General features: G+C 44.5%; 1 protein-coding gene across 1 annotated transcript in view; it reads left to right on the forward strand.

Moving 5' to 3' along the window:
- Positions 1-22913, forward strand: part of LOC132567283 (piezo-type mechanosensitive ion channel component 2-like) — a 105412-nt gene that overhangs the window by 42534 nt on the left and 39965 nt on the right. Inside the window, exons 14-30 of the mRNA XM_060232969.1 lie at positions 905-996; positions 1155-1318; positions 2374-2562; positions 4250-4366; positions 5770-5970; positions 8468-8672; positions 10115-10213; positions 10934-11099; positions 11618-11861; positions 13641-13737; positions 14633-14795; positions 15839-15928; positions 17750-17844; positions 19122-19190; positions 19424-19536; positions 21366-21495; positions 21896-21961. Coding sequence (XP_060088952.1) covers positions 905-996; positions 1155-1318; positions 2374-2562; positions 4250-4366; positions 5770-5970; positions 8468-8672; positions 10115-10213; positions 10934-11099; positions 11618-11861; positions 13641-13737; positions 14633-14795; positions 15839-15928; positions 17750-17844; positions 19122-19190; positions 19424-19536; positions 21366-21495; positions 21896-21961 — 2300 coding nt within the window. The remainder of the gene's footprint in view (positions 1-904; positions 997-1154; positions 1319-2373; positions 2563-4249; positions 4367-5769; positions 5971-8467; positions 8673-10114; positions 10214-10933; positions 11100-11617; positions 11862-13640; positions 13738-14632; positions 14796-15838; positions 15929-17749; positions 17845-19121; positions 19191-19423; positions 19537-21365; positions 21496-21895; positions 21962-22913) is intronic.

The following is a 22913-nucleotide window of genomic DNA, read 5'->3' on the forward strand; positions in this document are numbered from 1 at the left end:
ATTAACAGGAAGGAGATTGGTTAACAGAGGGGATGTTGTATAGTTGCAGTTAAACAGTTTTTGGTGATGGATTTAATGAAGTTTATGACTGTAATTTTTGTAGACTCAGTGATGATGATGATGGTGGTGGTGGTGGTGGTGGTGATAACCTGCCCATTTGGACACCAAAGAGGAGAAAAATCTTTGTGTGAAAGCAGTCAAAATGGGTGTCAGATGGAATTTTGTAGAGGACCTGCTATATTTTTATGCATGGGATGATCATAAAAGAGCAGATAATTCAACAGCTTGACATTATTACAAACTGAGGGTATTGATTTTTATGCTTCACATAATGTTGCTAACCACTTTGGTAATGAGTTATAGAGCATGCAACGTATAAATGTTCATAAAAGACCCACGGAAACATAATATTGAATAGAGTTAGAATCCAGACGATTCTACCACATTTGGTTCAAGAGTGTTCAAGACTTCTGAGTTAGCATGATAATTATTTATATATATTTTTTATCTTTTGCATTTTTTTAGCCTCAAGGATAATATCTTGAGACTGCAAAAGAGGTGAGCATGAAACAAAGGATGCAGTAAATATGTACATGTGTTTTGGTGGAAGATTCATTCGAACCAGAAATTGATCCTTTGTAAAGGTGCGTCACCACAATATTGTAAGAATGGTCAACACTCTTGCTGAACCCATACACATCCTTCTTTGTCTACACTATCTTTCATTGCCTTAGCAATGCTTTAGTGCTTTGAGAGGGAGAGCCTAGAGCCCTCCAAGTTTCCCCTTATAACAACCAGTACGCTGTTAAAACTTTCAAGCAATACCCCAAGGCCTATGTGATAACAGCAAATACTCATTTGCCCTGAGTTAACCAAAATGTTTTCCCCTCCATGTTGTCAACAGGCTTGCTGCTGAAAAGCTACAAAGTGGATCAGGCTCCTCTGAGTATATAGCCGTTGATGACACCACACGAAAGAATCAGAATGAGAAATTAGGTAAGGACATGTTTGCTATTAAGTGATTTGTTTTATTTCTCTGTCCTATAGTGTTCCTTTGTCCTTCTGTTGAGCAACCATAAAGTGCCACCTTCTGGCAAAAATTGTCATAATTTGTATTTTTTTTTTTTTTTAAAAAATCTGTTCTATTTCTTTAGTGGAAAAGATAAGTAAATGGACAGAAGCAGTTGACAGTTTGGAATCTCACCTCCTGAAGGTCACAGAAGCGATTTGTGCAATGCAAGCGTTTGCTTGGCGATTTCTGGAGCTGCACATTCTTAAGATTATGTCCATTTGGATCATCTGGATCACTGTTCACAAGGTCAGCAAATCTCTGTTGCAATGGTGGCGCTGAAGTACAGTAAACAGCAGGCCAACAGTGCCTTTCTTCCAGGTGATGTCATTGTGCAGGGCATGCTGTGCAGCGATGGGGCTCTTTGGGAGCAGAGATCCCATTGGTGGCCTGCTCCATGCTGGTGGGTTGGGGCCCCCAAACCCGGAGGACCCCCCATCCCCAGTGGGAGCTTGGCAACCCTATTCTTTAATGATTTTACTACATGTGGACCAAGGAAAGCAGGGATGTCAAACTCATTTGTTATGAGGGCTGGATCTGACATAAATGAGACCTTGAGGGGCCGGGCCATGTCGGGTTGGGTTGAGCCATGTCGGGCTGGGCCATGTCTGTACCTATTAGGTAACAGAGATATAAATTTTATAAAGAACACGAACACAAATACATATTTAAAAAAAAATTAAAACATGCTTAAAACGTTAGCACTCATTGGTCTTAAAGGTGCTTTCTTTGTATTTCTCCCATGGGATCCAGGGAACTGGGCAAAGGAAGCTCTGGCTTTTTCCTTCTTTCCCCAGAGACTGGGGTGGGGGGGAAGGAGGGAGCCTCAGTCAATAGAAGGAAGAAAGGTTTGACTCAGTAACTCTGCTGTGTGATTGAGAGAGCCTGGCAAAGCATGCTATTTCTCTGCCCTTCCTCCCCATGGGAGGAGCCTCAGCCAATGGAGAAAATAGAGGTTTTGCTCTGTAGCTCCTGTGCAATTGAGCAAGCCTGGCAAAGCAAGCTGTTATGCAGAAGGAAGCAAGAGAGAGGGAAAAGGAAGCAGATGACAGCCAGTTGCTGGGGAGCCTGATTTGGCCCCTGATCTGCATGTTTGATACCCCTGAAGTAAAGGATCAGTTAACTTCCTAGGAACTTAAGCTGTGTTCTACAAAATGACTGTGGCAATGGAATCTCTCTAGAACTTTGCACAATCTGTTGTTCATCCTGTAGTTATGTGACAGAACTGCATAAACTGAAGCCATGATCTCCATTATTGCTCATTGCATTTTCTTTTTTGGATGTGTTTGATGTTGGTTTCATAGGTGTCCTTGATGAACTACCCTTTCTTTGTCCTCTGGGTGTTTGCACTACCTTATCCCAAGTTCTGCCCACATGCCTCCAGGATCTGCACATTTTGGTCTTGTGTGATGGTTGTTTGTAAAATGATGTACCAGCTGAAGTATGTCAAGCCCTACAAATATTCTTCAAACTGCACCCAGGTCAGCTTACTTGTGTCCTGAGGACAAAGATACGTTTTAAACATTTCCTGTCTCTTAGATAACAGTTTTACGGGAGCTTTCTGCATTAATTGCTTGACTGGTGTCAAGACCTTCAAAAAAAGAAGAGGCAACTAACTTCATAATTATTAAATAATTATTCTTCCATGTACATTGGCGCTGTGATCCTCCTGCTTTCTCTGCAATCCCTGTTTGGTGGTGGTTTTCTAGCTTTCTGCCTTAATACGGTACTTCTTGCATCAACTTATCTGCTGCGAGACCCTTTTGTGTCTCTACCATTAAGTCCCTAGATCAGAACAACCCCGCCCCCCCCCAGAGATGGTTGGATCTCTGGGTTCTTTTGGAATTTTGAGACCAGGTAGTGGGCCCCACAACAAAATGGCGTCCATGGGGGAACAAATCACAGAAAGGCTGCCAAAGGTTCAAGGTCCAATCACAAAATGTTGGAAGTTTCTACAAAATGCTAGTAGGCTTGAAGCCAAGCATCCTGTTATGATAAAGGCAGCCATTTTGAAATGGGTGTTCCTCACAGACTTAAAGGTGATGCCTCCTCAGCTTTTCTGAACTATCAACTACTCCAGTGACGTAGAGGAAAGCCAAGACAGGCTCTTTGTTTTGGGGAAGAAGCAAGTAGATGCCAGAAAACACATTAGCAGGTACCAGGGTGCCCATAACTGTTGGGGAGAACTGCCCTAAATGTTGGCTGAGGAGCCCAGGGAATGTTCTGAGGTATACATTCAGTTCATGTAAGACAATGGCCAAGCTTGTTGGGCTTGCCCATTACCCCTTCTGTACTGATTCCCAAATTGGACACAATGTTATGTATCCCTTGACTTTAAAAAAAGAACCAAAAAAATATTGTTGGACTTCAAATTTAAGTAGGGGAACACTGAATAGAAGACACTCCTTAAACCTTTCCTCTGCACTCTTAGCTACTTTTCCAGCAATGAGGGAAAAGATATGGGAAGTCCTGACCCTGGGCATTTTTGACCAGGGATAGCCAAACTTGCCTAACATAAGAGTCATATAGAATAAAGGTCAGATGTTTGAGAGCCACAAGACAAGGAAGGAAGGAAGGAAGGAAGGAAGGAAGGAAGGAAGGAAGGAAGGAAGGAAGGAAGGAAGGAAGGAAGGAAGGAAGGAAGGAAGGAAGGAAGGAAGGAAAATAGATGGGGCAGGAGAGGTGAAAGGAAAGCAACTTTAAATGCATTTTTCAAGGTGTTGGCTGGCTTGGCTTGGAGGAGTGATTTAAAGAGACAGATGCCTTCTCCAGGCTGACCAACAGGGTGGTGGGATCTTCGAGAGAGCCACATACCATGTGTGAAAGAGCTACATGTGGCTCCCGAGACTCAGTTTGGCCAGTCCTGCTCTTGACTCTCTCTTCTGCCTGCGCACAGCAAAGGAAAGACAATAGAGTGGGGAAGCTAGCTTTCCCATTAATTATGGTGTAATTGATGAACTAATCTAAGTTTCCCAGAAGACCATTTGAAGGCAGCTGTCCTAGGGTAAAACCAATTGTCTGAACAATGACCCCAGTACATGTTGAGTTATTCATCTGACCTAATGAACCATATGAAAAAGAGAGCATCGGTGTAAGACTGCCAGAAAATAGTGGATGATTTTTGAAAGAAAGCTGGAATGTTTATCTCTGCAGGGGTTGCATCCAAATATCACTTACCAGTATGACAATATGGATGAACTGTTAAATAAATCCTTGTTGTACATTGCGCCAGTGGACCCAGCATACTGGATTGGAGGGTTAATGAAGTGCCACGACAATGTTCTCCCTTGCCTAAAGGTAAGGATCTTGTCAAAGTTCAGGAACTAAGCATGAGATTGGGTATTTTATTGAGAGCCAATTTGGAGTAGTGGTTAAATGCGTGGACTCTTATCTGGGAGAACCAGGTTTGCTTCCCCACTCCTCCACTTGCGGCTGCTTGAATGGCCTTGGGTCAGCCATAGCTATCGCAGGAGTTGTCCTTGAAAGGGCAGCTGCTGTGAGAGCCCTCTGTGAGAGAGAGGGTGTCTGTTGTGGGGGGAGAAGATAAAGGAGATTGTAAGTCGCTTTGAGTCTCTGATTCAGAGAGAAGGGTGGGGTATAAATCTGCAGTCTTCTATTTTAGACACTGCAAAATGCTTGTGGATGGGTTTTAATCATTTTATTTTGCAACCATATACATCTTGCACTCTTAACTGATTAATTTCTGAGGCAGTTTGGAAATCTCCAATAATCAACACAACATGATCGAAATCTACTCCTGACAACTCAAATAATCAAAATATCAAGGAAATTGTTAAACAGAAAAAATCACCAGTCTATATATCTATTTTTGGAAGATGGCCTCAGAATGCAGATCAAAAAACTCACATTGTTTTAAAAAATAAAGGAGGTGATAAAATAAAGTTTTAACATGCCAAGATCTTAAAAGATCTCCTCAGATGACCTTGACAAGCTGTTTTGGATTACCTGGGCAATGGTGGTGTCTGTGATTGCCTTGGCAATCCAAAATGGCTGGTGTTCTTTCATCTTGAAACTTGAGGTATGTTGGGTGAGAAAGAAGGACCAGGGAGGCAAGAAATTCAAGAAGGATTGTGGAGGGAGGAAGCAAAGCTGGAGCTGAGGGAGTGAGGAAAGGAAAAGAGCACAAAAGGAAGGGGAGATTGGAGCTGGAGAGAAGAAAGAAATTGGAGAAACAGAAGAAGTTACAAGGTGGGTAGAAGAAAGAACTAGAGGGAATGTGGCAGGCAAGGGGGGAACTGAAAAAAGGTAGGTGGGAGGGAGGTGAAGCAGGGAGAACAGAATAGCTGTGGAGGCAGTGAGGGGAGGGGGAGGAGGGACAGTGAAGATTATATGGGTAGAAAGTTTGGAGGCATAAGAGTTCTCGTGGTCCTCTGCTTGCAAATAATTGAACAACAGCAATAAAAGATCAGTATTCTGTATACGAATACCTCAAAGTATACAACAATAGTTTTATGGGTGACGGGGATTGTGATTGCCCCTGCTGTTGAGCAAGATGGATATTTGTCACAAACCATCTAGCTGTTGGACATATTGGCTAACATCACAGCAGCTGATAAAGTCAGGCAAAGGAGGAATCAAAGGGAAGAGGGCATCAGAAGGACCAAGCTGTAGATGAAGGTGGGGGGAACATGGTTGCCATGGATTAGAAAGCATCGAGCCTTTCCTTCTGCGTTTTGTAGGCTCATCTCACCATCCTGGTCCTCATGGCACTTGAAGTAACGGTGCACCGCCACCAGCTTTTCTACCGCATTGAGAACCAGCTGATCCCTCCTGCCACAGGGAGCATGTTTGATGGCGTCACCCGGCAGAACCTGGACGATGGGTTGCTCAGCTGTATCAAATACTTTATCAATTACGGTTTTTATAAATTTGGGCTAGAGGTGAGAAAAAAAGGGTAACATGACTCTTTGGTGGGCAACGTGGAGAACAAAAAAACAAGAATTTGGTATAAGAGGAACATTTATTTGGCATGAGACCCAAAGAGGAACCCAAGATGAAATTTTCAGAGCTGAATATGTCAGGGAAGATAGAGGAACAAACCGGCTGAAGAATTAGCTGCAATAAATGGACAGATTTAGCCTAGAGGGAATACGGTTAAATGGGAGCGATTTGCTGGTAGATTTCAAATAGCTAAATGGATCTCAAGAAAGGAAGTCTACTTAACCACCAGAGACAGAGCAAGACTTGGGTAAACCACAAGAAGGTAATTTTAAGCTGGAGGAAATGAGATGAAGGTTTCCATTCTTTCCCTGCATGTTACTATGGGTAGGGCTTGAGATTGAATGAGGATGGGAACTGTGCAGGATCAAATAATCCCAGAACCAAGAGGCAACATCAGGGGAAACCCTTGGCTTCTATGCCCTGTTGCTGTCCCTTCAGAGGAACTGGTTGGCCATTGTAAGAGACAGAATGCTGGGCTAGATGGACCATTGCTCTGATCCAGCAGGGCTCTTATGTTCTTAACCTCCACTTTCAGAGGCACTAAACCTCTGAATCCCAGAGCCAGGAGAAGGTCTCGACCTCTATGCCCTGTTGTTGGCTGTCCAGAGGAACTGGTTGACAGGATGCTGGACTAGATGGACCATTGGTCTGATCCAGCAGGGTTCTTCTTATGTTCTTAGTATGAGGCCCAGTGAATGTTCTTAGAGAGAGGAAAAGGGTAAAGACAAACCTCTACGAAGACAAACAAAAAAAGTATAAATGTATTAGATGTTGTAAGAATAAAAAATAGTATATTGTGAAATATTCATAGATACAATGCAGCTAAACCCATACAAAGCAGAGAAAGTAGAACATATATATGTAATAGCACAAGTACAAAAATGCACAACGTAACTATAAAATGATATCTCATACTCATACTGGCAACAATTAGTCATGTGTTGAATCATTTACTCATAAGCAACACTTGTAAACACTAGTAGACTTTGTTTTGAAAAAGTCGTGTTCTTAGAGTATGAGAAGCAGGGCTTTTTTCGAGCAGAAACACACAGGAACACAGTTTCAACTTTCTTGACTTCAGGGGGTGTACCCTAATATGCAAATGAGTTCCTGCTTGGCTTTTTCTGCAAGAAAGGCCTTGATGAGAAGCAATGGTAACAGTAGGAACCTTTATCAGAAACCTGAGTATGAGATAACTGGGAACTCCCTGTGAGAGTGGATACATAGGTATAATGCCTTTTTGGCCCTGGCCCCGACCCGGTGGAATCAGCTCCCTATGGAGGTTCGAACCCCACCGGATTTGCTGTCATTCCATAGGGCCTGCAAAACGGAGCTGTTCCGCTGGGCTTTTGGCTGTGGCAGGCGGCCGTCCATACCTTACTGCTGACATCATCTAGCAGACCACCCTACTTGGACTGCTAGATATCGGGCCTACAGCTCTGACATCTATGACACTAGGATATCTGTACTGTAACCTATTTATGTTGCATCATTTGATTGTTCATTGATTGTTTTATGGTTTTATGATTTTATGGTTGGATTTTACTGTTTTATTGTTTTATCATGCTTGTGATCTGCCCTGGGCCCATTATGGGGAAGGGCAGACTATAAATTGACTAAATAAATAAATCAATAATAATCACAAGAAGAAAACCATTAATTCAGGGGTGGAATTCTAGCAGGAGCACCTTTGCATATTAGGCCACACACCCCTGATGTAGCCAGTCCCCCAAGAGCTTACAAAAAAGAGTCTTGTAAGCTCTTGGAGGATTGGCTACATCAGGGGGGTACGGCCTAATATACAAATGAGCTCCTACTAGAATTCCACCCCTGCATTAATATGAAATAAAAGACTGCTTTCAGATAAAGTTTTTTCTTAGTCTTTGGCATCCAAACTATAGCACTTCTTTTTTGGAGCATCCATATGGCATTGTGCTCAAATTGTGCTCCTGTCACCCTTTCCCCCATCCTTCGTACATTCTGCCCTAAACTTGATTTGTTACACTCTTCTAGAAAACACTGTCCAAGGGCGTTATTACACCATTTCAATGGGAAGATGTAGTTTTTCAAAGGCCCCACCCACTCTGGTGCCATTTTCCTTCTACCAGTTTTCCATGGCTGCAATTTTCTCTGCCAAGCCACTGGAGGGTTTTTAAAGAAAATCAGTAATTGCTGTTGCACTGGTATAACATAATAGTGTGCTATAAACAATTTTAAGAAAAAGTCCTCAGAAAACTGTCCAGTGGGGAGACAATGCAAGTAAAATGTTAGCTGACATAGGAAGATGCACAGAAGACTCTCGTATGGATGCAGCAGTGGTGAACACCACACAAAGAATCCTTGCCTCATGGATGCAGCCAGAGTCTACACGACTCAGTTAAAACATTGGAGGGTGAAGCTTCAAGGCTGGTTCAATGACATCCTCTGCTCTTTCAGACATGCTTTGTGGCTGCCATCAATGTGATTGGGAAGCGTATGGACCTCTACTCCCTGATCCATGCAGGTTGGCTTATTTACCTGTTGAACCGTCGTAGGAGGAAAGCAATGGCTGAAGTCTGGTCCAGATATTGCTGCTTCCTTGCCAGCATCTTGGCTTTTCAGTATCTGCTTTGCATTGGCCTCCCACCTGCTTTATGCCAAGGTAAACTTAACACATTGCCAGAGGTGGGATTTCTAGCAGGAGCTCCTTTGCATATTAGGCTATGCATACTTGATGTAACCAATCCTCCCAGAGCTTACAAGGCTCTTTTTTGTAAACTCTTGGAGGATTGGCTACATCAGGGGTGTGTGGCCTAATATGCAAAAGAGCTCCTGCTAGAATTCCATCCCTGCACATTGCATTCTGGGTAGTTGTAGGACTAGAGTCAGGAATAGATGTTTTGTTGAGCAAATAGCTGGCTGGGCTGTCCAATGGGTAGAGTTCCTTTGGACAGTGAAATATCTCAAATCAGTGGGCTTTTCTGAACATTCAACTTAGTCTTGGCCAGGGCTTTTTTCCCTGAGGGAACGTGGTGGAACGGAGTTCTGGAACCTCTTTGTGGTAACAAAATTCTGAAAAAATCTTTAAAAATTCATGAGGGGCACCTATGTGTTTCTCCTTCATTTCCTCTTGAGAGTTCCAGCACCTCTTTTTCCAGAAAAGAAGCCCTGGTCTTGGCAGTCAATCTGCAAGCATTGGAATCAGTTCAGGCATGGTTCTTCTGCATTTCTGCCTTTCCTGTGAATTTTCACAGCTTTGGAGTCTGTTTATTTCCTTCTGCACATGGCTTCATAGAATCATAGAATTAGAGCTGGAAGGGGCCATACAGGCCATCTAGTCTAACCTCCTGTTCAATGCAGGATCAGCCTAGAACATCCCAGACAAGTGTTTGCCCAGCTGCTGCTTAAAGGCAAATAATGAGGATTTTCAAAGGAGAGTGCTGTCATCATCGGTGATGTCATCGGTGGTTTCACAGCACAGTCCTTTTTTGAAAAAGGCACTATGATATTGATATATCTTTGGAATGTTGTAATAGTAGGCTTAGCAGGTAGAAGAGGCTAGAGACTTACTTTTAAAAAATGACAGAAGGGAATTCATGGAACCCTCTAAGCCTATGGTTACAACACTCCGGTCATATATCAATTTTTATTGCTATTAAAAAAAGAAAAAGAGATCTCTTGTTTTCGGTGTGGGGCGGGATTGTCCAGTCATAAAAAAGTGAGCTGGAGGTGGATGGGAGTAGGCAGAACAAAGAAAACTGACAGAAACATTATACGCCAGGGAAAAGGCAACTCAAAATTGGCTCCCAGAAAAAAGACTGATGTAAAAGTGGTCTCAAAAGAAATGGGAAAAGAACAACAACAAAATTGAAGTGAAAACTAAGGGCACAAAAATACATATGGATGAACTGAAACACTATGGGGCCAGAATAGATGGAAAAAACTCTATGCAGAAAAGCCCTGTAAGAGCAATCCTAAACAGATTTACATCTTTCTAAGTCTGTTGAGGTCAATATCTTTGACGAATGCAATTCTGCTTAGGATATCAGTGGGAGCTTGGAAAGTGCTTCCTTTGTGTCATGCAAATGATCTCTTTGCTGGCAGATTATCCATGGAGAACTCATTGGCTGCTGCATTCAAATCTGATTAAATGGCTGTACCTGCCGGACTTTGCCAAGAAACCTGATGCTACACTTCTTCTGAGTGAGTATAAACTTTACTGTGTGACATCTGCTTAGCCACAAGTAGCTGTTTCTTACTTACAGAAGAAGAAACGCCTGAGTAAAAAGTATCCCCCATGTTCCTGTTGTCTGGTGCATAATGTAAAATGGGATTGCTCAGAGAGCATTTAAAATAATAATAAAAAAAAATTAAAGCAAAGCTCAGGCTAGCCTGATCCCATCAGATCTCAGGAGCGAAGCAGAGTCGGCCCTGGCTAGTATTTGGATGCGAGACCACCAAGGATGTCCAGGGTTGCTACAAAGAGGCAGGCAATGGCAAACTCTTTTTTTTTTTTGCTTCGGGAAGCCTCAGTGAGATCCGGAAAGCAGCGGGCGCACTCAGAGCCAGGCTCTGAGCACGCTCGCTGCCATGCCCCTGACTTTGCTGAGGCTTCCAGAGGCTCCGGTGAGGTCCAGAAGGCAGCGAGGCAACTTCAGGGCACGGCACGTGTGGAACGGGGTTCCTCGTGGTGCCCCTAGTGCCCTAAGCAGCTGCCTATTTGACCTACTCCCATGTGCCGGCTCTGTTTGGGAGAGAAGACAGGCAGGAAGGAACCCTATAAGGGACTGAGCTGGTGTACAAGTTCATACTGGAGGAGACAATCCCCATCTTGCCGCAGTCCCCCTTGGTCCCCCAAACTGGAATAGCCATGTGGCAAGTGGTTAAGTGAACTATCTTTTTGTGTCTCCTCTCTCATGACAGATGACTTCCTCCTCCTTCTCTTTGCCTCCTTCCAATGGCGGGTGTTTGAGGATGAGAACAAGCTCACCGTGAGGATGCTAGCTGGGGATAATTTAGAGATCAGTAGAGTCCTAGACCCAGCTGGGCTCACTGAGTACAGCCCAGTACCAAACTTCGTACGCTGCAGGTAAGAAGATGAGGAGGGGATTTGCTCCATAAAGTACAGTGGGTTTGTGGAATGGAGGGTGGTTCTTGAGACACACCATAGTAGATATGCTTGCTCAGTACCACGGATACTCTAAAGTCATGCCCTCCAACATCTCCCAGATGAAACAGGGATAGTCGTCTTTAACTTTGACAATATTCAGGGGTGGAATTCTAGCAGGAGCTCCTTTGCATATTAGGCCACCCCCCCCCCCCGATGTAGCCAATCCTCCAAGAGCTTAAAGGGCTCTTTTTTGTAAGCTCTTGGAGGATTGGCTACATCAGGGGTGTGTGGCAAAGGAGTTCCTGCTAGAATTCCACCCCTGCTACAAACGGTAACTCACGTAAGCAATTATGTAACATCTAATAAACTGTAACAACTGGAGCACATTTTTAATAATTCTGTTTCAGAACTCACAGATCTGAGCAAGTTCACCAGTTGTGAAACAGGTATATATTTTTGCTCTTCCAGAGATTCTCCCATTGTTCCTTCCCGCACAGGTCTTACCTGGATTTAGCGAAAGTGATTGTGTTCAAATATCTCTTCTGGTTTGTCCTGTGCCTGATTTTTGTGACGGGGACTACGCGGGTCAACATCTTCTGTGTGGGCTACCTTGCAGCATGCTTCTACTTCATGCTCTTTGGAAGAAATCTTCTGCTGAAGCCAGTCAAACATATGCTCCGACTCTGGGATTATCTGATCGCCTATGCAGCTTTGGTTATAGCGACCAAGAACCTCTTTGCTGTATGTATTGAACTCACCTGTTTGCCAAGCTTACCAAGGATGGACAAAAATTGCATTGTTTCTTGTAGCAAACTGCCCATAGTTTATGGCAGAGTGAAAGAAATAAATGAAAAATATGGGGTGTATACAGATTTCCCAATATTTTTTTGTGATTGACCCGCATGGCAGCCATTTTCTGGTGGTACCCACTAATTCTTCTCAAAATTCCAAAATGATTCACAAGTTCAACAAGACTAGGGGAGCCTAATATATACTAGACCAAGGGCGTTTTCGCACAGGGCTTACCCCGGAGCGACGTCCCTCTTCACCGCGCAGCGTCTGCGCGGATTTTGCACCAACTGCTCCGCAGAACCCGGAAGAGCCGCGAAGAGCCGCGGCTTTTGCGTCGCAAATGTAAACTGGTTTTTGGCAGTTTACATATGCGACGCAAAAGCCGCTGTACTTCGCGGCTCTTCCAGGTTCTGCGGGGCAGTTGGTGCAAAATCCGCGCAGACGCTGCGCGGTGAAGAGGGACGTCGCTCCGGGGTAAGCCCTGTGCGAAAACGCCCCAGGTGTGTCAAACTCATTTGTTATGAGGGCCGGATCTGACATAAATGAGACCTTGTTGGGCCAGGCCATGTCTGTACCTATTTTAGATTATGTAGCAGAGACGTAAACTTTATAAAGGACCCAGACAATTAAAGTTTTTTTTAAAAAAAAATCTTAAAACATGCTTAAAACATTAGTACTCGTTGGTCTTAAAGGTGCTTTCTTTGTATTTCTCCCATGGAAGCCAGGAAGCTGGGCAAAGGAAGCTCTGGCGGTTTTCCCACTTACCTTACCCCGGAGCGACGTCCCTCTTCACCGCGCTGCGTCTGTGCGGATTTCGCACAAACTGCTGCACAGCACCAGGAAGAGCCGCGTAGTCCCGGGGCTTTTGCGTCGCAAATGTAAACCTGCTTTTTGGTGGTTTACATTTGCGATGCAAAAGCCCCGGGACTACGCGGCTCTTCCTGGTGCTGCGCAGCAGTTTGTGCGAAATCCGTGCAGACGCAGCGCGGTGAAGAGGGACGTCGCTCCGGGGTAAGGTAAGTGGGAAAACGGCCTCTGTCTCTTTCCTTCCTTCCTCAGGGGACCAGGAGGGAGAGGAGCCTCAGCCTATAGACGGAAGAGAGGCTTAGCTCAGTAGCTCTGTAGTGCAATTGAGAGAGCTTGGCAAAGCAAGCTTTGCCTCCCCACCTTCCTACCCAAGGTGGGGAGCCTCAGTCAATGGAGAAAACAGAGGTTTTGCTCTGTAGCTCCCATGCGATTGGGCAAGCCTTGTAAAGCAAGCTGTGAGGCAGAAGGAAGCAAGAGAGAGGGAGAAAGAAGCAGATGGCAGCCAGTTGCTCAGGGGCCTGATAGGAGCCTTTGGGGGCCTGATTCAGCCCCCAGGCCGCATGTTTGATGCTCTTGTACTAGACTGTTTGCCCATTCTAGCCCCACATACTTGGCTTTGCCTGGCAGCAGACCTCTGAGGTCTTTTCCAGTTAGATACCTGAGATATTTAGAACTGGATCTATTACATGTGCTCTGCCCTTGAGCTGCATCTACTTTCCTCCCAGTTTATAGATTTTGAAGAACACAACTTAATATACAGCATAGTCTTTGATGTGAAGAAGGTCTTGTAGCCATCTTAACCCATACACTTTGAAGGCGGGAATGCCACACTATGGTGATTTCTTGCTGTGTTAGGTAAGAGTGACTAAAAGGTAATGACTGAAAAGATAAAGACTGTTCTCCCCCCTTCTTTGCCCACAGATTGGATCATGTGCTTACCTTAGCCAATTACAAAGAAACAATTGTTGGTTAATCCATACTTTTGGCATGTTCTGTACCATACCAGGCTATGATATAGGTAAGTCAGAAGTAGCTTTTTTGGAAGGACAATTCTTTATGATGCAATTTCCTGTCAACATGCAGAACATCGATTGTGAGTAGGGAACCACTCTGTTAAGAACATAAGTGCAGCCATGTTGGATCAGGCCAATGGCCCACCCAGTCCAACACTCTGTATCATACAGTGGTAAAAAAAAAAAAAAGGTGTCATCAGGAGGTCCATCATTGGGGCCAGGACACTAGAAGCCCTCCCACTGTGGCTCCCCCAAGCACCAAGAATACCAAGCATCACTGCCCCGAACTCTATTAATCTCTTGTCTTGAAAACCCTGAGTTGCCATTGGTTGGTGGTGACTTGATGGCATTTTCCACTAGGAAATGGCCAAAGGATCTGAAATTCCAATTTATGTATGCTCCTTTCACCCTTTTGTGTCATCTCTGCAAATAAGAACATAAGAACATAAGAGAAGCCATGTTGGATCAGGCCAACGGCCCATCCAGTCCAACACTCTGTGTCACACAGTGGCAAAATTTTTTATATATACACACACACTGTGGCTAATAGCCACTGATGGACCTGTGCTCCATATTTTTATCTAAACCCCTCTTGAAGGTGGCTATACTTTTGGCCGCCACCACCTCCTGTGTTCACAGCCACAGCGTAGATTCGGCTGTATTTTCAGCTCGGCCGAGCCGAATGCACATCCCTAGCTGTGAATTCCACATGTTAATCACCCTTTGGGTGAAGAAATACTTCCTTTTAATGAAAGATCCATGCAAGGCCTCCAGATTGCAGACATTATATAATGACAGATGTATTACGCTAAGAATGCTGGATGAACATGTCATAGAAATTTGGAAAATGCATGCACATGAGTGACCTTGTTTGTTTGTTTGCTGCTTGCTTTTGCACAGATCCGTCTGAGAATGAGACATGTGACCTTCCTGAGAAAGAAGCAGGCATCTTCTGGGATGCAATATGCTTTACCTTTCTGCTGATCCAGCGCAGAGTTTTTATGAGCTACTATTACCTCTATGTTGTAGTCGATCTCAAGGCTGCTAAGACTTTGGCCTCCAGGTGTGTGCTTAGGATGTTCAAAAGTCTAAACAAGATGGTACTTAGCTACTGAGAAAGCAGGTGTGGGAAACAGCTAAATTGACAGGTTGATGGCAGCCAACCACGTTCATAGTGCAGTTCAGGTCTAAAGCATTTTTACAAGGGTTGCAATGATTTTTACTTGTATGGGAGACCACCAGGGAAGTCCAGGGTTGCTGTGCAGAGGCAGTCAATGGCAAACCACCTCTGAATGCCTCTTGCTTTGAAAACCCTATGGGATCGCCATAACTCAGTTGTGATTTGACTTCTACCACCAGTGATGGGTCATGGGGAGGGGTGGAATTCTAGCAGGATCTCCTTTGCATATTAGGTGACACCCCCTAATGTAGCCAATCCTCCAAGAGCTTACAAAAAAGAGCCCTGAAAGCTCTTTGAGGATTGGCTACATCAGGGATGTGTGACCTAATATGCAAAGGAACTCCTGCTAGAATTCCACCCCTGGTTATGGGGAATCATGATGCAGAAAACTGTGTCCCATTGTCCAGGAAGCTATGTTCTAAGAAATCTGTAACAGCTCATTCTGGTAGCTGGACAGAGGCAGCCACTGGCTTCTTCCCCCCATAATTCTGCAACAAGCCAAGGGTTTGTTGGGCTATGCGCTACAGTTCTTTCAGTAAACTGAGGCCTTGTTAAACTCAAACTCATGTGTTGTATGTTCCTTCTGGCATCTGGGGGCAGATGTTTCCCTTGCATCATATGCAGTGATTGTCATTGGCAGAGGGCTGTAACCATGATTACATTAATTCATGAGGGAGAAATCTATTGGCAGCTATTAACCATGTCAGGAAAATGGATTGTCCGTGCACAGAGGCAGGCAGTATAGCTCTGAGTAGCAATCGCAGGAACAGGAGAGGTTCCTTGCCTCCATTTCCAGTCAGAGCTTTCCCAAAGACCTTTGGATTGACACAGGATGCTGGACTTGAAGGATCATAGGAGGTCCATCTGTTCTTCTAGTAGTTCTTCTGTTTTTTTAAAGAACCTTTATATCTTCCTTGCACATGTAGAGGAGCTGAGCTGTTGGAAGCAAAGATGAAGAAACAGATGGCATGCAAGATGGATGACGATGAGAAATCAATGCAAGCCATGAAGAGACAGTAAGTTTTTCTTGTTTTTTTCACAGAATTGATGAGGCTGAAAAAAATCTAGGCCTCATCTCCTAGAGCTCTTTGCCCTCTACACAATCCCTCTAATTCAGGTCAGCCCATGCCATCCTTTTACTTTGTAAGCAGAAGCAAAACAAGTATGCATAGTAACCAGTGCTCCCTCTAAGTTGTGGAGGCTTGTGAGCAAAAACTCTACTTTGTGAGCTACTGGCATTAAAGTTGTGAGCTACTGCATAAATTACTTTGCTCTGAGGCTATTTTTTCTGAGGTAAGACAAAAATATGTGAGCTAGAATCTAAAAAACTGTGAGCTAGCTCACACTAATCTTAGATGTAACACTGATGTAACTGAGAGCCAGTTTGGTGTAGTGGTTAAGTGTGCGGACTCTTATCTGGGAAAACTAGGTTTGATTCCCCACTCCTCCACTTGCAGCTGCTGGAATGGCCTTGGGTCAGCCATAGCTCTGTCAGAGGTTGTCCTTGAAAGGGCAGCTGCTGTAAGAGCCCTCTCAGCCCTGCCTACCTCACAGGGTGTCTGTTGTGGAGGGAGAAGATATAGGAGATTGTAAACGGCTCTGATTCAGTCTCTCATTCAGAGAGAAGGGCGGGGTAAAAACCTACAATTCTTCTTCTTCTTTTGATGGTAACCAGAAATGCCTGCTGTGAGGGAGCAGAACAGCGCATTGTAAATGGACAGGGCTGTATAGGGGCTTAAGTGTTGGGCTAGGCATGGGGAAATGTGGGTTCAAATCTGCTTGACTGGGCAACATTGGGACAAAGTTTTTCTCAGCTTAACCTCCTACCTCATAGGGTTGTTTTGTGGGCAAAATGGAGGAGGGGAAGAAACTTGCATGCCACTCTGAGTTGCTTGGAGAAAAGGATAAAATATTAAAAAATGCTTTCAAAATTTTCATGCCACAGGTTTTCCCCCTGGGGATTCTAAAATGTGCTGGGGGAAATGCTTTGGGAACCTCTGGGGCCTGGATAGAGGGGATTTAGAGCAGAGAAACAAGCATGAATAAAAGCCTAAGAACATAAGAGAAGCCATGTTGGATCAGGCCAATGACCCATCCGTCCAACACTCTATGTCACACAGGTGGCAAAAAACCCAAACTAAACTAAACAGATGCCATCAGGAGGTCCATCAGTGGGGCCACAACACTAGAAGCCCTCTCATTGTCCCCCCCACCCCAAGCACCAAGAATACAGAGCATCACTGCCCCAGACAAAGAGTTCCATCTATACTCTGTGGCTGATGGACCGCTGCTCCATATATTTATGCAATCCCTTCTTGAAGCTGTCTATGCTTGTAGTCGCCACCACCTCCTGTGGCAGTGAATTCCATGTGTTAATCACCCTTTGGGTGAATAAACCCCAAGAGGGAAAGGTGTGTCCTTAAGAAAAGTCTGAAGGAAACAGACAGCAAGAGACTTCTCGTCAATCTGAACACAGGGTGTGTTCACATGATGGCTGTTTGCAGGTGGATTCTGCTGTTCTTAACACAGTAAAAATCAAGTAGCAAAGTACATTAATCAGTGTGTGTTAATGCACCCATAATTTGCTCTTACTTTTGGAGCGTGTTAGTAGGAGATACCTCTGAAACCAGGGATATTAACCCCATTGCACTCTGTGGGACTTAAAATTCCAGGATAACCTACAAGTTGCAAACATTGGCTGAGATTTCCAAGGATGGAAATCCTTCCATGGGCAATAAACACTTCTGTGGATCCAAACCATTGGCGGCAAACAAAGAGGGCCAGAAATGGTTGTAAACAGCTTCAAGGCAAGATTGCTTCTGCTCATTTGTGTTTAGGATGGAACTGATCAAAGCAACTCAGAAAAAGCATAACAGGATGAAGAAAACGGAAGTGGAAGCTGTCCAGAAGTCTGAAAAAGAGCAGGGCCCAGGTGAAACTCTATATTATTATTACTACTTCTACTCTTACTATCATTGCTGCCCCTGCTTTTTTATGATGGTCTGTGCCAGGGATGACCAAACTGAGGCTCAGGAGCCACATGTGGCTCTTTCACACATTTTGTGTGGCTCTCACACCACCCTATCAGCTGGTTTGGAGAATGCATTTCTGCCTTTAAATCACTTATCCAAGCCAAGCCAGCCAGTAGCTTGGAGAATGCATTTAAAGTTAAAGTTGCTTTCTTTCCACTGCCCCCTCCCCCAGTTTCCTTCCTTCCTTCCTTCCTGCGGCTCTCAAACATCTGATGTTTGTGTCTTGTGGCTCTCAAACATCTGACATTTATTCAATGTGGCCCTTGTTAAGCAAGCTTGGCCACTCCTGGTCTGTGCATTGCAATCTAATTTACTTTCAATGACCCAGGACAGCTAACAGACATCCCAAATGGGTATTCTGAAGTTCACATCTTATGTGATCTTGGATTACATATGAAAGCCCACACACATGGAATAAACTATTGGGCAGCCATTTTTGTCAACATGCATTTACCTGTATTTAGTTATTTTATTAAAATCTTTGTATGCTGCCTTTCCTCTTGAATGTCGGATAAAACTTCCTCCCTCTTGCAAAAGATGCTTCTTCTTCCTACCCCATCAAAAGCCTTGGCAAACAAATAAGCGCCTCCTCTCCAATGAGCAGGCTCTCCTCAACTCTTCAGGGAGCCCATTCCATGGCATGGGAACCATGATGGAAAAGGCCTGGCCTGTAGGTGACACAGGGCGGGCCACCCTAAATGGAGGAAGCACCAGAAGGTGGCAGCCTGAAGACTCTAGTTCAGGGGTGGCCAAACTTGCTTAGTGTAAGAGCCACCTAGAATAAACATCAGATGTCTGAGAGCTGCAAGACGTGAATGTCAGATGTTTGAGAAAAGGAAGGAAGGAAGACAAATAGATGGGGAGGGAGAAGTGAAAAGAAAGCAACTTTAACTTTAAATGCACTCTCCAAGCTGCCAGCTGGCTTGGCTTGGAGAAGAAATTTAGAGAGAAATGCCTTCTCTAAGCTGACTGATGGGGAGGTGGAGGCTTTGAGAGCCACAGTTTGGCCACCCCTGCTCTTGTTGGTGTATGGGTGTCTGCCTAGGCACACATTTAGAATCCTTTAAGGGTTATTGTCTCTTCTCTTCATGAGTCACATTTGGGTTTGCATAGTATTCTTGGATAGTCTATTCCTTAAGAGCCTTTTTGACTGAGCCATTTTTGAACACTTTTGCAGAGGATACTAGCAAGAAGGAGAATGAAGAGAAGAAGACCTGGTGGCAACCGTGGTTGACTCACACTTCAAGTAAGTTTCCCGCAAGACTCACCCCCTAATGGTGCATATCTTGTTCATTCTCAGATTATTTCCCCATGTTTTCAGTACTGCTTCCTGGTGGAACAGGAGCTCTGGTGTGTGATTGTTCAGTGAGAAACCCCAAAGTGGTTGTTATTCTTGGTGAACCGAGGCAGTATGGCCTTGCGTAGGTGGCAGAGAGTTCCTCTGAAACTTTCAACTTCTCAACCATGTCTGCTTCCCAGTGATTCGTGGCGGGAGCTACTACCTCTTTGAGTCAGATAGTGAGGAAGAAGAAGAACAAGGAAGCACTGAGCAGGATGAGGAGGAATCTCCTAAGAGGAAAACAGCATTCCAGGTACGGCCCTTGTTTTGTTTGTTTGTTTATTTCAATTTTACCCTCCCCAATGGAGACTCAAAGCCAGTGTTCCCTCTAAGCTGAGTTAGCGTGAGCTAGCTCACAGGTTTTTAGCCTCCAGCTCACACATTTTTGTCTTAGCTCAGGAAAGATGACCCCAGAGCACACTAATTTATGCAGTAGCTCACAACTTTAACGCCAGGAGCTCGCAAAGTAGAATTTTTGCTCACAAGACTCTGCAGCTTAGCGGGAACATTGCTCTCATCATTCTCCTCTCCTCATAGCTGGATTAACAATTAGGCCAAGTAGGCACTGGCCTATAGGCCCCCATGCCATTAAGGGCCCTGGGTTGGCTCCCTCCCCCGTTTCCCCCCTGCTTGCAGCCTTTCCAGCCAGCATGAGCAGCCAGCAACTGAGCTGCTCTTTGCCCGACTTGCCTGTTGTGGCTGCCTCTTTCTGCCTCTCCCCTGCAGCTTAGTAAAAGGGCTTTTTAAGAAGGTGCCTGCAGGAGGGGCAGTGAGGTGGGCACTCAGACTCTTTGTGAGGGGGCCCTCAAGATTTCGATTGCCTAGGGGCCTCCACAGGTTTCGATTGCCTAGAGGCCTCCAGCACTGCCTCTCCTCCATTTTATCCTCACAACAACCCTCTGAGGTCAGTTAGGCTCAGAGTATGTGACTGGCCCAGCAAGCTTCCATGGCAGAGTAGGGATTCAAACTTGGGCTTCTCTGATCCTCACCCAGTACTGTATACCACTACACCACACTGGCTTTCAGTGTTCTAAAGCGCATCTGGACTAGTGAAAAAGAGGGCATTGGAAAAGGTACCTCTCCTTCAAACTAAGGGCAGTTATAACAGATGAAACCATATGGAGTGTAGATACTGCTATATACTGAACCAGACTATTGCTCTGTCAAGGTCCATCTTGCCTACTGCAGCAATTCACACAAAGCTCTTTAACATCAATATGTTATCGAAGGCTTTCACAGCCAGAGTTCATTAGTTGTTGTAGATTTTCTGGGCTGTATGGCCGTGGTCTTGGCACCGTGAGACCTGACATTTCGCCAGCAACTGTGACTGGCATCCTCAGAGTTTTCTGGGTTATACCAAATTTTCTACCCCCAACCTTCTGGCGCCCTAGGCAACGGCCTAGTTTGCCTAGTGGGAGAGCCAGCCCTGGTTATAACTCTGAAGATGCCAGTCACAGTTGCTGGCGAAACATCAGGTTCTACAGTGCCAAGGCCATGGACACACAGCCTGGAATATCTACAACAACTAACTCTTTAACATCCCTTCCTGGTCTTTGTTCATTGGGATTGAATGCGGGACCTTCTGCGTGCAAAGCAAATGCTCTATCAGTGAGCCCCTCCCTGAAGGAAAAGCAGGTGGGGGTGCAAGGTTAGGGTTCTGACTAAAAAGTCTAAATTGTCCCTAATTGCAAGACACATAGCATTAGGTTTTTGTGCTGCACTATGTTTTGACTCTGTTGGAAGGTGGGAAATATTCACACTTCACATCCAGTGATACCCCAGACCATGGCACAAAATACTATAGCATTAACCCGCTATACATGCAGATGTGATATTTATAGAACAAACAGCTTAAACACAACTATACAGATTTGGTCCCATTGGCTTTTCTGGGTTTCTTTTTCCTGCATTTCTGCAAACGCTTTTTCCTGCATTTCTGCAAACGCTGTCAGAATGTGCGGCATTCTCTAAAAGCCCTACTGTAAAAGTAGAATCCAAACAGAGAACATCTCGAAAGTCTGATGGGCTTCTTGAAGAATGTTGCTGTTCAGTACCTAAAAGTAGACCTTTCCCTCTATGCAGCTTGCATATGAAGCCTGGATGACAAGTTCAAAATCAGCTCTAAGAATGAGGGCAGAAGATGAAATCAGGGACCAACAGAAGAAAAAAGAGGAGGAGAAGCGGCAACATCCAACAGCAGATATTGGAAGTGGTAGGAAGACACATTAAATAAGTGGGAAAGCAGGTGTTACAGGTGTTCCTTGACTGTACCACTGCAGACTGCAGCTGGGAGGGGGTGTGTGGAATGCTTCCCTTACACAGACTGGTTCCACACTGTGACTTTTTTAAAGTACTCAGTTGCTGATTTTTTGCATTTGCCTGTTAGCAGAATTGAAATGTGGGTTCTACACAGCGTTTAATAAAATATCACGTTTCTAGGCTTCTGGAACCAGCCATAGAAAATTTTGTTTGCATCTTTCCTTCTTCCTGCATTTTTCTTAGCGCATTTTGAGTAACATAATTCAAGGACAGGATTCATAGAGTTGAATTGCTCCATTTCTGAATGGTCTAGCTGCTTAAAATTCTCAGTTTTACTTCCTTCTGTGCCACAGCCAATGAAAAAATGGGGGCCAGTGAAGAAAATCTGGAGGTGCCAGCTACTGAAAAGGATGAGTCAGGTGTGGTTGAATTGATTTTATACTTACTACTTTTTATAATGATGTTGTAAGATGCCTGGAATCCTTCGCAACAGAAAGGTAGTTTTTTAAAAAATGCCTCAGAGAGAGAGAGAGAGAGAAAGAAGGAAGGAAGGAAGGAAGGAAGGAAGGAAGGAAGGAAGGAAGGAAGGAAGGAAGGAAGGAAGGAAGGAAGGAAGGAAGGAAGGAAGGAAGGAAGGAAGGAAGGAAGGAAAGAAAGGTAATTTCAAGCACTCTAATGCTGCAAGCTTTCCGCTCAGAGCTTCCATATCAGGAAAGGTTAAGATCCCTTGCTGGTGGCCAGAGGACTTGGCAACCCTAGTTGAACACCACAGATGGCATGTCCACTATGGCCAATGAGGTATATTTTGAAATGATGACAGACTACTGTAGGACAATTATGTTTTTCTAGTACACAAGAGAGGACCTTTTCAGTAGTAGCCCTACAATTATGGAACAGCTTTCCCAGGGAGGTGCACCCGGCCCCCTCACTATCAGTCTTTAGGAGGCAGTTGAAGACAGTTTTATTTAGCACTGCATTTGACTGATTTAGTTTTTATTTCTTGGCAGTCCTCACTGAAGTTTTAAATGTATCACTTAAATGGGTTTGTGAAATTGTTTTTATTGTGTTTTATTGTACATCAGGGGTGTGTGGCTTACAATGCAAAGGAGTTCCTGCTACAAAAAAAGCCCTGGGTATTGCAAACATTTGCTTATTTTTAATCTGCAAAATATTGGAAATTGGATGGGTTTGCAAAGAGCAATTCTCCATTATACCCTATGGGAATCAGTTTCCATAGGGAATAATGGAGTGTCCAGCAGACATCTTTCCCAGGGAGGTGCACCCGGCCCCCTCACTATCAGTCTTTAGGAGGCAGTTGAAGACAGTTTTATTTAGCTGGGTGAGGCTGGGTGAGTGGGCGTCAACGTGGCA

Source organism: Heteronotia binoei, chromosome 2 (assembly GCF_032191835.1).
Source record: "Heteronotia binoei isolate CCM8104 ecotype False Entrance Well chromosome 2, APGP_CSIRO_Hbin_v1, whole genome shotgun sequence".
Classification (NCBI taxonomy): domain Eukaryota; kingdom Metazoa; phylum Chordata; class Lepidosauria; order Squamata; family Gekkonidae; genus Heteronotia; species Heteronotia binoei.